At 55.4% G+C, this 14,012-nt stretch overlaps 2 protein-coding genes across 2 annotated transcripts; both read left to right on the top strand.

Moving 5' to 3' along the window:
• The first annotated feature begins 204 nt into the window (after positions 1–204).
• LOC116740513 (interferon regulatory factor 4-like) lies at positions 205–10,716 on the top strand. Its single transcript, XM_032606155.1, has 8 exons — positions 205–509; positions 5,387–5,576; positions 5,887–5,987; positions 6,773–6,860; positions 6,980–7,045; positions 8,159–8,530; positions 9,150–9,268; positions 9,495–10,716. Exons 1-8 carry the CDS (start codon positions 336–338, stop codon positions 9,603–9,605), a joined length of 1,221 nt encoding a protein of 406 aa, XP_032462046.1. The 5' UTR covers positions 205–335; the 3' UTR covers positions 9,606–10,716.
• A 1,254-nt stretch (positions 10,717–11,970) lies between these two features.
• FOXS1 (forkhead box S1) lies at positions 11,971–13,657 on the top strand. The gene has a single exon (XM_032606152.1). It carries the CDS (start codon positions 12,402–12,404, stop codon positions 13,392–13,394), a length of 993 nt encoding a protein of 330 aa, XP_032462043.1. The 5' UTR covers positions 11,971–12,401; the 3' UTR covers positions 13,395–13,657.
• The last annotated feature ends 355 nt before the right edge of the window (positions 13,658–14,012 follow it).

Raw genomic sequence — 14,012 nt, forward strand, 5'->3', positions numbered from 1 at the left:
GGATGAGCAGAACCCGGGCTACCCCACCCCGTACCCTTCAGTGGGTCTTGGTGGTGCCTCTAGCTGCCCCCGACGTGAGGACCGACGCCCTCCAGGCCAGGCGACACGGGGAGGGGCGACAGGGCCTCTGGGGAGCAGAAAGGAAAGTGAAACCTCCTGCCCAGCCTTTCGCTTTCGCCGCCTCCACTCGCCGTCCAGGTGGCCCCCGCGATCCCCTGTCGCGCTGGGGTCTGGCCGCCGCGCTCCCCAGACCCGGTCCCCGGAGCACTGTGTCCCCGATGGCCGGCGACCAATAGCGGAGGGACGAAGGGAGGGTCCCCGACAGCAGGCGACTCATGGCGGGGGCCGGGGGTCCCCTGCGTCTCCGCGACTGGCTGGTGGCGCAGATCGAGAGCGGGCGCTACGCTGGGCTGCGCTGGGAGGACGCGGGCAAGACCCTCTTCCGCATCCCCTGGAAGCACGCAGCCAAGCAGGGCTACCAGGCGCAGCAGGACGCGGCGCTCTTCAGGGTAAGGATGCGCCGGCCGGGGGTCGCCAGCCCGGCCCGGGAGGGCTCTGCGCTCACACGGTCGCAGAGTCCGGAACCGACCCGACACGCTGTCACCTCGGGCCACAGGTTCACCCCTTAACCTCAGTTGTCTCTAGGTTGAGGGTAGTGTTCTCTGTACGTGGGAAACCCTCCCACACCCTCTTAAAAGAGAATCAGACAAGGGCTGCATAACCTGCACCATCCCCACGCCTCAGGGGACCTCTCCTCCCTCTCCTTGAGGAAATTAGATGCCACCGCCACCATGGAAATTCCCTCCGCTTCCCACCCGTAAACTGTTAACCCCAGCAGCTTCGGGGACATTTTCTGTGCTTTCCAACACCAGCCCTTCTCAGGGACCTCCTCCAGGGATGCCCTCCCTTTCCTTAGACACCATTAACTTCCTCCAAACTGGCTCTTTCCCACCAAGACTGAAACTGGAATCTCTCCCATGAGCAAAAAGCAACCAACCGCATCCCAGGCCACCGCCACCATCCCAAACACCACGTCTCCAGCTCCTGCTTCTCTGGCCTCCCCTCTCCTTTCACAGGTGAAGCACCTAGAAAGGGTCTTCTGGACATCAACGCCCTCACTCATAACCCCCCTCCCCAACCCCCACCCACAGTGTGGTTCCTCTCCCTCCTGCTAACGTCTCTAATTTTGCCAAATCCAAGGATGCCATTACTATCATCTTCTTGGACCCCTGGGTGGGTTTGTGTCTAGTGGACCCTCCCTTCTTGAAACAGTCTCACTTGGTTTCCAGGATCTGTGTCCCCTCCCCACTCCAACCCTGACCTGTTTTCCTCCTACCTTCCTGGACCCCGCTTCTCAGCCTCCATCCCTTCTTCTCTTTTGGGGCTCTCAGCACTCTCTCCTGGACCTCCCTCCTCACGTCACACTCTCCCCTTCCACAGCCTCAGTGTGGAGCCCAGCGTTTCCCAGCCTCCCAGCCAAGCCCCAAGCCTGCTGGTCTGACAGCCCAGACCTCTCAGACTCAGCACCTCCTTAATAGCACGGTCATCAGCTCCCTCCTACAAACGTCTGTGTTTCCCAAAATGGAAGATGGCACCGATCGCCACCTAGACCCCGGAGCTGGGCACCTGAACCCTGGCCGCTCCCCTCTCCTGCAATCTCATTCTAATCCATTTCCAAGGCCTTCGGCTCTCACTGCAGAACTGCTCTTTCATCCGTCTACGTGGACCCGTTCCCACCATCTCTCACCAGGATAACTGAATGCCCTGCTTTCCCATCCCTCAGCTCTCCCCTCAGTCCTCCAGAGGGATATTTCTAAATGTAAATCTTGCCTTGGCACTCCCCTACTCAGAGTCCTTCCATGGCTCCCCATTGCTCTTGTGATAAAGTCCCAACTCCTTACCAAGACCTCAAAGCCCTGCATGAACTGCTCCTCCCTGGCCTCTGTCCGTCTCTCTCCACTCCTTCCCCAACTTTAGACCCAGCCAGACAGTTCTTTCAGTCTCCAAATGCTTCCTGTCTCTCTCACCGTGAGAACTTTGTACATTCTGTTCCCCCTGCCTGGAACACCCTTTCTTCTTCACCTTCACTGGCCAACTCCCATCATGCTCAGCTTAAACATCTCTTACTAAAGACAGGCCTTCCCTGATGCATTCATTTGCTTAATGCATTTATGAAGCTCTCAGTGCTTCTCCCAAGTCGTCCCTGATTCCTTCTGCTTCCTCCATGGAACAGCTTTCCCTATGAATTATAAGTGCCTTGTATGGGTCTGCCTCCTCCAGCTGCCCGTGGGTGGTGACCTTGAGCACAGTGCCTGGCCCACAGAGGACTGGTTCAGTAAGTGTTGAACAGGTGGTTACCTGGCCTGCCCCTTAAGGCTATGTGCCGTTCAGAAGTGGGAGATTCTGGGGACTGGCCCTCCCTGTCCCTCTTTGGCACTGCTTTAACCCACCCCTCAACCCACCACTGATACACACATGTGACTCCCTGGCTTCAGGCCCTCTTGGTGCCTCAAAGTCCAAGGGATAAAGCTTGGCCTTCGAGGACATTCATGATCCAGCTTCAACCTGTCTTCTTCCTTAATTCCTCTTCCCCTTCCCCCCACCACATACAGTTGATCCTCATTATTCACAGATTCCATATTTACAAATTCTCTTACTCGCTAAAATTATATGTAATCTCAAAATTGATATTCAAGGCACTTTTGCAGCCATTCACAGACATGCACAGGATGGCAAAAAAAAATTGTCACCAACATGCATGTTCCCAGCTGAGGTCGAGCAAGGTGACAACTCTAGTTTCAGCTCTTCTACTGTAAACAGGTGTCCTTTCGCAGACAATATTTAGTCCATGTTTTTAATATTTTTGTGCTTTTTGTTGGTGATTTCACTGTTTAAAATGACCCCCAAGCTTACACAGTGTTGAAGCACTGTCAGTATTCCTGAGCACAGGAAGGCTGTGACGTCCGTAAGCTTCTTTCAGACGTGAGTTACAGTGTTGTTGGCTGTGAGTTCACTGTTAATGAATGAACAGCTTCTATTAAATAAGGTGTCCTTCAACAGAAACACTCACAGAACAAGGTTATGTATTGACCAGTTGATGAAAATGGGGTGACCAGAGGCGCGCAGGAACCTAGCCTTGTGTTTCCCTTAGGAGTGATGGTTCAGTGTTTGCTAACTCAGTGGTTGTGTAAATTTTATAGAACACAGCTACCATGAATAACAAGAATCAACAGTACACATACCCTCAGACACGCACATCAGCTCCAGTCACACCAGGCTGCCCACTGTCCCCTGCGGGCATCACGTGCTTCCATGCCTTTGCGCGAGCTGTTCCCCCTGCCGGAACGTCACTCCACCTGGCAACTTCCTATTGATCCTTCGAGGCCCAATTTGATTCATTCAACAAATATTTATTGAGCATCTCCTGTGTGCCAGGCACCACTTTAAATGCTTAGGGGCACGGCAGTGTCCCCAGAGATCCCCCTCTCATCATGGTGATAACTCCCTGTGCCTTGAGCCCAGGTTACCTTTGAGTTAGAGCATCCTTAACATAATGAATAAGTACTGCGATAAATAAGCAGCGTGTGCCAGGTGCTGCGCTAAGCACATTACATAGACCGCTCATCTTACACGTGCCACAACCAGGTGAGGTGAGGTATTATTGGCACAGTTTACAGACAGCAGAATCAAGCCTTAAAGGTCTCACCACTGGCAAGAGACACCAACAAAGGAACTGTGGCTTTTCAGTCTGGTGTCCCACTAAGCCTGGGATCTCCAAGAGCAATGACTGAGTGTGATTTATCAGTTAAATCCCCCGCCCCCCATCCCTGAAAGTGAGCAATGCGAACAAGACATCTCCTACTGTCCTCCCCTTTGACTACTGTGCTCCAGCCTCACTGGCCTTCCTTGAATCTCTCCTACCCCAGGACCTCTGCACTCACTGTTCCTTCTACCTAGTACAGCCTTCCCCCAGATCTTTGTCCGACTCCATCCTTCTTTTCAATCAGGCTTCAGCCCAAATACTGCTTCCTCCACGAGGCCTTTTCTGATCACCCTCTCTAAAGCAGTCCCTCATATTTATTTAGTCCCTCTACCACAACAGTCATTCTAATGTGTTTAATGAGTATCTTTGGTTTGTGTGTTTTCTTGCAAAGTGGGCATTGCTGTTTCGTGTGTATTCTTACCTTATATACATCATAATTGTGTCATAGATCTAATTCTGTGTCTTACTTTTATTTCACTCAAGGTCACGCTCTGAAGATCTATTCTTGTTCTCTGTCCATCTAATTTGTTTCTAGATGCCGCATAGAACTCTACAGTGGGCATCTATTACACGCACTCCCCCACCTACTTTCCCAGGGATGGACACAAGTTTGCTTTCCAGACCACAAATAACGCTGCAGTGGATCTGCTTGCCCTGGTCCCCTCTTGAGCCTATGTGAGAATTCCTTTGGAATTGGAATTTCTGCTCACAGGGTATGCTTATACTTAATTGGACTAGGCATGCCTGATTGCCCTCCAGAGACTCTGCTCCCATTCCATGCCCACCAACTGTGTCCACATCCCAACCAACTACTGGCTTATCCAACTGGCTAAATTCTGTAAGCTTACAGGTGATATCTCATACTTTTATTTGCATTTCTCTGGAACTAATGAGTTTCAGTACCTTCTATGCTCATGGGATTCTGGTTTCCTCTTCTGTAAACCACCCATCCTTGTCCTTTGATAAGAATGCTTCTTTAGGGGATGCTTTCTGTTTCTTACTGATTTGCAGAAGTTCCTGTATGTTCTAGATCTTAGCCCCCTGCTGATTTCAGACATTGCAATGTTTTTGCCTTATGGTTCATGCCTTTACAATTTTGGTTAAGAAGGATTCTCTGCCCCAGAAGATTTTCTTCTACATTCTTTCCTATTAAGTTTATAGTCTTACCTCTTACTTTTGGTTTTTTAATCATCTGAAGTCCACTTTGTTTGTGGCAATAGGTAAGGATTCAGTTTTATGGCTCTCCAGATAGCAAGTCACTGCCAGCATTTTATATCCCATCGTATTATTTTTTTGTTTATCACAATCCATAATTTGGAATATAGTTATTTCCTTTCAGCTGTTTGCGGCTGCTTCTCCCATTAGACTTGAGTTCCTTAAGAACAGGGACCATGTATGTCTTGTTGTTCCCCATTTAGTCCTTAACTTGGGCCTGGCACACAGCAGGAGCTCAAGGAATATATGTTGGATGGAGGGAGGGAGGAAGAGGAGGAAGGAGGGAGGGGCCGAGGGACAGAGGGAGAGAGAGAGAAGGGTGGGAGGCAAGGCAGCCCTCATCCCTTTACATGGCACCAACCCCATCTCCCACGCTATTCCTCCCCCAATGCCCCTGCTCACCCCCAGGCCTGGGCCATATACAAGGGCAAGCACCTAGAGGGCGTTGACAAGGAGGACCCCTCCACCTGGAAGACGCGGCTCCGCTGTGCCCTCAACAAGAGCGCTGACTTCTGTGAGGTGCGCTCGCTCAACCAGCTGGACATCTCCAACCCCTATAAAGTCTACCAGCTCCTGTCTGACGGTGCCCACAACCCAGGTACCATCCTGTCCCTGGAGGTAGCAGCTGAGGATGGCTCTCTGGGCAATAAGGACCTCACATTGCCCATCTGTAAAATGGGAAATGGTGGGCTTATTGAGCTTAAATAAGCTCATGGGCTGGTAAACCTAGAAGGACCTTACAGTTTATCTCCCCATTCGAAAAGGAGGAAACTGAGCCCAGAGAGAGGTGGGCCTTGCCTGAGACCATGCAGTGAGCTGGGTTACTCTGGTCTGGGCTCACCTCAGACAGGGTTGGGGGGTTCCCCTTGGGGCCCAGGAAACCACAGACTATTTCTTCCTTCATCCAGTTACCAGGGCTTGTGCCCCCTGTAAAGAGGAGGGCATTCTTCATAGCCAGCAGGTGCCCCCTGGAGAAGTGACAGAGCCGGCCTGCAAGACAGAAGAGCAGGTCAGTGAGTCCTTCCAGCCCCTATAGCCTTGCTAGCCCAGGCACCTCGCACCCATACCACCCCCTATATAATCTCCAGCGCATTCATCTCATCCTCTCCATCAGCTCCTGCCCATCTCTGTTCCCATCCATCAGCTCTACTTCCTGCCTCTACTCCATCTCTGCCATCATTTTCATCTCCTTCATTCTATTCTCCTTGACTCCATCATTTCTGTCCCATCGTCTCCACCATCTTCACCTCCATCTCTCTGTCTGCGCCAGCCCTATTTTCTCCCATTTCAGCCCCTCTTCCCTGTCATCATGGGATCAATCACTCTGTCCCCACTCATCCCATCAGATCCAGTTCCATCACTGTATTCCCTTCACCTGCATCACCTCTAGCTCTCATTGTTGCCATCACCCCTGTCATCTCTATCTCCATCACTGTCTGTATCACTCTTACTCCACCCCATCACCTCTCCCCCGTCATCTGCGGTTCGTTCCTCTGTTCCCATCTCCCCATTGTCCCAAGTGCCCCCACTCCATTGCTCTATCACCCCATTTCTATCACCCCATCTCCTCATTCACTGCTAGCACTTTTCTCTCCCTATCACAATGAGCTTCACCTCCAAAAACCCCATCAACTCTCTCTTTAACTCTACGGGGTAAACTTCCAAGTCCCTATCAAGCCCGGCTGGCTTTCAGTCTGTCCAGACCTCCCCCTGCCCCAGTTTAGACTGTCTGGGAGCTCCTGTGGCCCACAGGTCTCCTCTTCCACCCTCACGACCCTTTCTCCCGATGCTCAGGTTGGCTCCAGATTAGCCACAGAGGATAAAGACAAGAAGCGGCCCCCCAGGCTGGCCTCCCTGCCCCCAGGCCCTTTGGCTGGCCACAGTAAGGACTGGGTCTCCTCACCCACCCCTGCCTCCTCCCCGGCCTCTTCCAGGACCTTGATCTAGGGGTCGAGGGACCTAGGGTGAGGCGATGCCTTACTGCTTCCCCTCCTTCTCCAGGGTACCAGGCTCAGGATCCTGCGCGCCCCTGGGGCCCCTCGCCTTCTGAGGACTTCGGCAACCCCGGTAAGGAATCCGAAGGCCCTCTCCCCTGACCGCTGTGCAGAACTGGGGGGGACCTAGGGTTGGTGCCGAATAGCCTCTGTCTCCCACCCAAAGCACCCAGCCCAGACTCCAGATAACAACAGCTAACATTTGTTGAGGGCTTAGCTTATACCAGGCATCCTTCTAAGTCTCCCCACAGTCCTGTGAGATAGATAATGCCATTCTCCCCATTTTACAGATGCAGAAACCAGACACAGAGGTTAAGAACCCTGCCCAAGGTCACACAGTTAGTAACCCTGGGAAAGTTACTATCAGATCACAGCTCCTAAGGGGCAGTGAGAGATTAGAACCCAAGGGCCTGGCTGCAGAGCCCACGGCCCTAACCACTGAGCATACCGCTAGCTCTTCATATGGGAGGCTGCTGTTTTGTTGTTGTTGTTGCTATTATTATTATGATTATTATTTCTACCGGCATTAAAAATATTTGCCGGGAAGAAACTCCTAGAATCCCAGAAATTCGGGCTGGGAGGGCGTCAGTGTCATGCCCCCATTGTACTGATGGCCCCAGACCCTATGCTTTTTTTTTTTTTTTTTTTTTTAAACATCTTTATTGGGGTATAATTGCTTTACAATGGTGTGTTAGTTTCTGCTTTATAACAAAGTGAATCAGCTATACATATACATATGTTCCCATATGTCTTCCCTCTTGCGTCTCCCTCCCTCCCACTCTCCCCATCCCACCCTTCCAGGCTGTTACAAAGCACCGAGCTAATATCCCTGTGCCTTGCGGCTGCTTCCCCCCAGCTATCTACCTTACTACGTTTGTTAGTGTGTGTATGTCCATGACTCTCTCTCGCCCTGTCAAAACTCACCCCTCCCCCTCCCCATACCCTCAAGTCCGTTCTCCAGTAGGTCTGACCCTATGCTTTTGAAGCTCAACTACCAGTTTGTTTATACTGGAAGCTGCTATTATTTACTACCACCACTACTACTAGAATCACTATTATTATCGGGAGGGAGTGTCAAAAATTCCCGAGGTGGCGGCCGGGTGACCTCTGGGTTCCCTGCCCTGTTGTGAGGGGAGGGGGAGCCGGCGCCGCCAACGCCGGGCGCGCGTCCCTCCCTTTCCCGCAGAGTTTTGGCTGCACGTGCGACTCTTCTATGGCGCGGAGCTGGTGCGCGAAGCCACAGCGCGCGCGGCCGAGGGCTGCAGCCTGAGTCCGCGCGCAGACGCCGCTGCCGCCGAGCTCCTGCTGGGGTCGCCGCCGCGCGTCGCGCAGTTTCGTTTCCCGGAGCCGCCGCCCGGCGCCCGCGTCCTGCGGCGCCTGCTGCCCCACCTGGAGCGCGGAGTGCTGCTCTGGGTGGCGCCCGAGGGCGTCTTCGCCAAGCGCCTGTGCCAGGGCCGTGTGTACTGGCGCGGCCCGCTCGCCCCGCACCGCGCGCGGCCCAACAAACTGGAGCGAGAGCTCACCTGCCAGCTCCTCGACACGCGCAGCTTCCTCGCGGGTAAGAGCGCGACAGCGGGGCCGCTGGCGGCGCGGGGCGGAGTGGCCGGGCACTGGGGTCGGCAAAGGAACTCGGACAGAGGAGAGTGGGCACACGAGATGTGGGCGCGGGGCGATGGACTTGACGATGCTGGGCTAGAGTGGGAATGGAAACAAAGGACATGACGCAGAAGCACCGGGGGTGGGAACGAATATGGGCATCGGGAGGGCTGGGCACAGATTAGACATAGGCGTATGGGAGGTGTAGGCACGAGGCAGGCTGGGGCACTGGGTGTGGGACATAAGCATAGGACTTGGGCACGTGTTGTCATAGGGCGTTATGCACAGGGTGGGCATCGGGGGCACTGGGCACAAGATAGGCATAGGTGAGTGGCAGTGGGCATGGGGTGGGCATAAAGGCATGATAGTGAGCATAGGGCACGAGGCACGGGGCATGAAACCTAGAAGTGGGAGCAGATGTGGGACATGAGGCAGGTGTGGGGACGTGGAAGTGGGCATAGGGCATGGGCACACAATGGGGATGTGGGCTTACGGGACGTGTGCATAGGATGTGAGCACAAGGTGGGCACCAGGTGGGACGCCCCATCTTGGCCCAGACCCCACAGTCTCGGTGCCCGTAGAACTGAGAGCCCACCTGCATCATGGTCGCCAGGAGCCCGAGTACCAGATCCGGCTGTGCTTTGGCGAGGAGTACCCGGGGCCCCCGGACCAGCCTGAGGAGCGTCTCATTATGGCCCATGTGAGTCACCTCCCACACCAGCGGAAAACCACACCCTCCAGCCTCCCCGAACGGCCTCTCACTGCTCCTTCCAGTCCCAGCTCCGCCCCGAACCTGCCTTATCTGATCTGGAAGACCTTGCGTGTAAAATGCATGTGGAGAGGAGCTGTCACTCCCGCCCCCCCACCCCAACAGAGGGTGTGGGTAAAGGGGAAGGTTGGCTCATTGCCCCACCCCCACCCCGCAGGTGGAGCCAGTCTTCGCGCGGGAGCTCGTCCTACACTCGAAGCTCCACGGCCAGGTGCCTCGGTGGCGCGTTCCCAGCCCCGCATCCCCGACAGCCTCACTCACCTGTTGACACAGCTGAGTCAGCCCTGAGCGGTTGTTTCCCCCTCCCGTACCCTCTAAAGCAGTCCCCACAGGGTGCAGATCCCACCCCAGCCCTGCCCCAGCTGAGCCTGGGGACTTTAGGTCTCGCCTCACTCATCGCCCAGGTAGGTTGAGACAGCGGAAGCCAGTCACGGCCTTCAACCTCTCAGCCAATGAGATGGAGCCCCGGGAACCCAGGAAGGAGGCGCGTAAGCGGACAGCCGGGCAGCTGGGCCTGAGGCGTCAGGCTTGGGAACTAAACTCGACCTTGAGGTTCCAGAAATAGCAATTAGGTCAGAAACAAGACTTCATCTTTTTGTGAAGAGCCGGACATGCCCATAGCGGTTTACCTAAAGCAGACCTTACCTGCAATTGATCCATTATAAGGTTTGCTTAAAGCTGAGTTTACTGGGAGTTCCCTGGTGGTTAGGACTCTGTGCTTCCACTGCTGGGGGCCCAGGTTCGAGGGATCCCTCGTGGGGGAACTAAGATCCCACAAGCCCCCAGGTGCAGCCAAAAAGAAAAGGGGCTGAGTTTACCAATAATAAGATCCTCCGCATAGATTAGACTGAAGCCCAACCAGTAACAGAATTGCCCCACCTCTGAGGGGCTGTGAGTTTCCAGACCCTCCTTTCACCTGCCACAAGTCTCTCTTCTTTGGGGATTGTGAGGGGAGGGGGTCCCAAAACAGAGGACTTAGCCTGAACCTGGGGCTTTAAATGCTAACCACTGGACCACCGCCAGTAGATACTGTCTTTGGAGAAACTGAGGCAGGCCTAGGACAGAAGCCAAAGTGGGAGCCAGGAGTCCAGCCCCTGCCCAAGCCCCCCCAATCTTTGCAAACTGTAAGTTGCAGGGAGTCCTTGAGAATTGGGAGGGAGCCCTCTCCACCATGAAAGTGGTGACCCTGCCTTGTCAGTAAAGTCACTGTTTTCTACCCCAGATATCAGACCTTTTACCTTTTCTGATTTCTGACTTTATTTATAGGAATTCTCTTACAGATGGCAACATAATAAATCTTTTAGTGATACATTAATAAGCCACTTTTATGGGGGGAACCTGTATGATTCAATAAAGGGCAGAATCAGTCTTAAAATTCATTCAATGACTGTTTATTGAGCACCTACTCTGTTCCAGGCAGATACTGGACACTTGGGATAGAGCAAAGCATGGTTCCCTATTCCCTTGGGGGTCACAGCCAGTTTTCCAGTGGGGGCCCAGTGACAGTCCTCTACCCCTGCCCCTCACGGAAGGAGTAGTGTTAAGGAGTTACGGAATTCTGGGTTGAAATCACAGCTTTGTCACTGACTAGCTGTGCCACCTCAGGCAAGTCACTTAACTTCTCTGAACCTCGCATTCCTCATCTACTCAAGAGAAGCTGTTAAGGCCTCCGGAGCAGAGTTGGTCTGAGAAGTAAATGTCGAGAGGGGAGGGGAGCTGGCCTGGCATGGAGAGTGGCACACAGTAGGGGCCCGATGACTTGGTGACTTGTGGGTGGGAGAGTGTGGAGGAGGTTGCCCCATCCTTCAGAAGGCTTGACTGTTCTGGGCTTCGCTGTACCCTCGGCCCAAGGCTGCAGCTATCGGGGAGCCTCAGCTCAGGGTGACAGTCCTCGTCATGCCCAAGCCCCTACTCTGTACCAGGCTCTCAAAGGGCACTGGATTCAGTGTAAGGGAGCCCGTTGCCTCTCCACCACAGCCCGGACAGCTGCAGAGTCTTCAGTCCATTTTAGAGATGGGAAATGAAGGCTCAGCCAGGGTCTTGGTTGAGAGCCTCTTGGGAGGGTGGATGGCTCTGTCCAGATGTCTGTCCTCCCCACACTAGTCACTAGAGGGCGCCAGGGCTCAGCAAACAGGGTTGGGCCGGCCCTCGTCCCCACCCTAGGCGCCCCACCCCTCGTAGACCCCAGAGCTAGGAGGGCAGGGAATAGTGTGACCTCGAGTGCTCTGCACTGTGGGGAGAAGAAAGTAGACCCCAGGCCTGGGAGGAGGAAGAGAAAAGAAAGGGGGAACCAGAGGTGGGGACTCGAGAGGCCCCAGAGGCTTTTCTCACAGGAACTCCCTGTTCTCCAGTTCAGACACAGATGCTACCTCTCTCCTCTCTCATTAATGTGTGTGTGTGTGTGTGTGTGTGTGTGTGTGTGTGTGTGTGTGTGTGTATCCCTCTTCCTCTCTATCTTTGTGGATTCCTTTCTTTCTCTCATTCAGTGATTCTTTTTCTGTACTGTGTGCACGTGTGCACGTGCGTGGGGCTGGCTCTCTGTGTGTCTCCCTGTTTTCTGTCTCTTTCTGCTCTTTGTCTCTCTTTAAGTCTCTGCCTCTGTCTTCTCTGTATGTTCCTGTCTCCCTCTTATTATGCCCTTACCTCTCTTTGTCTCTGTCTCTCTGTCTCTTTTCACTCTCTCTTTCCATCTCGGCCTCGATCTCTCTTTGTTTCGTCTCAGTCTCGCTCAGTTTCACATCCTGTCCCTCCTCAGCCACCACCAGCCAGCACATGTGGGCTAAGGGTCTCAGTCCCTTCCCTCCTGTCTCCTCACCCCTGGCAGCTGCTCACGGCTTCCCAATCCTGGCCTCTCCTGCCCGCCCCTCTTGGGCCTTGTGGGAGCGGGGCGAGGGAAGAAGGGAGGGCAGCCTGGCGGGCCCACCCCTTTTTGCCTTTCCAGGCTGGGAGGCTGGGCCAGTGGGCCTTTTAACCAGCCTGGGCAGGCTGTGCCGGACACCAGCCCTGGACACCGTGCCTGGCCCCCGTGGTTCCGGCAGCCGCCAGCCTGGCCAGCCCAGTCAGCATGCAGCAGCAGCCCCCACCCGGGCCCCTGGCCCCTGCGGCCGAGCCGACCAAGCCCCCCTACAGCTACATCGCCCTGATTGCCATGGCCATCCAGAGCTCACCGGGGCAGCGGGCCACGCTCAGTGGCATCTACCGCTACATCATGGGCCGCTTCGCCTTCTACCGCCACAACCGGCCCGGCTGGCAGAACAGCATCCGCCACAACCTGTCCCTCAACGAGTGCTTTGTCAAGGTGCCCCGTGATGATCGCAAACCGGGCAAGGGCAGCTACTGGACGCTGGACCCCGACTGCCATGACATGTTCGAGCACGGCAGCTTCCTGCGCCGACGCCGGCGCTTCACCCGACGGGCAGGTGCTGAGGGAGCCAAGGGCCCCGCCAAGGTGCGCCGCAGACCCCTCCGAGCCACCAGCCAGGACCTAGGAGCCCCCGACGCTGCGACCAGCATGCAATGCCCTTTCCCACTGGAGCCGCCAGAGCCCAAGGGCCTAAGCTTTGGGGGTCTGGTGGGGGCCTTGCCAGCCAGTGTGTGCCCGGCCACCACCAATGCCAGGCCTCGGCCACCCTCGGAGCCCAAGGAGATGCCCACGCCCAAGCCTGCAGGTCCAGGGGAGCTCCCCGTGGCCACCTCATCTTCCCCGAGCCCCGCATTTGGCTTTCCTGCCAGCTTCTCTGAGGCTGAGGGGTTTAGCAAGGCCCCTGCCCCCATCTTGACCTCCGAGGCCACCATCGGGGGCAGCTACCAGTGCCGGCTGCAGGCGCTGAATTTCTGCATGGGGACTGATCCTGGCCTTGAGCACCTCTTGGCCTCAGCAGCCCCCTCCCCTGCACCACCCACCCCTCCAGCCTCTCTCCGGGCCCCGCTGCCCCTGCCAGCAGACCCCAAGGAACCCTGGGTTGCAGGCAGCTTCCCTGTCCAGGGAAGCTCCGGCTACCCACTGGGGCTGACCTCCTGCCTATACCGGACGCCAGGAATGTTCTTCTTTGAGTGAAGCCAGCCGGCCCTCAGGCAGTCCCTGCAGAGACTCTGCCAGCTACGCCCTCCAGGTTGAGCCTGACTCTAGGATCTGGGGAGCTCTCAAAGGACGCAGGCCTGGCAAGCCCACAACAGCCGGGACAGGAAGCCAAGATTGGCGTGGTGAACGCTCAGCCAGCGCCCAGGGTCTCTGGACAGACTTGGGGGTGAGGGGAAGCAGGGCTCCCTTGGGATTTACTCTATGGCTCTCAGGGCCAATAAAGCCAGTGTGACGATGAGGGTCAGTTTGCTGGATGGTTGGGGACTGAGGGCCAGGACACCTGGCTCCGTGGGGGCATATGGTTGTGGGGTGGTATGGCAGGGACGGGGGACCCCAGATAGGAATGTCCCACATGAGGCTTTCTTCTGCTGGGGACCTTCTCAAGGAGTTTCCCAGGAAGGCCGAGGAAGTGGGAGCAGGGAGTGGGAGAGAGAGAGGAGGGATGCAACCAGGAGAGACACCAGGCGGGAGTGAGGCTGGGCTGGACCAAGGGGCTGATTCTCCAGCCCCAGACTCTGTGACTCAGCACCTCACGTTACGAGCAGCCACAATACCTGTGACCATTTGTGGCAGTTATCCTGTCCTGGACTCGTG

Source organism: Phocoena sinus, chromosome 15 (genome assembly GCF_008692025.1).
Source record: "Phocoena sinus isolate mPhoSin1 chromosome 15, mPhoSin1.pri, whole genome shotgun sequence".
Classification (NCBI taxonomy): domain Eukaryota; kingdom Metazoa; phylum Chordata; class Mammalia; order Artiodactyla; family Phocoenidae; genus Phocoena; species Phocoena sinus.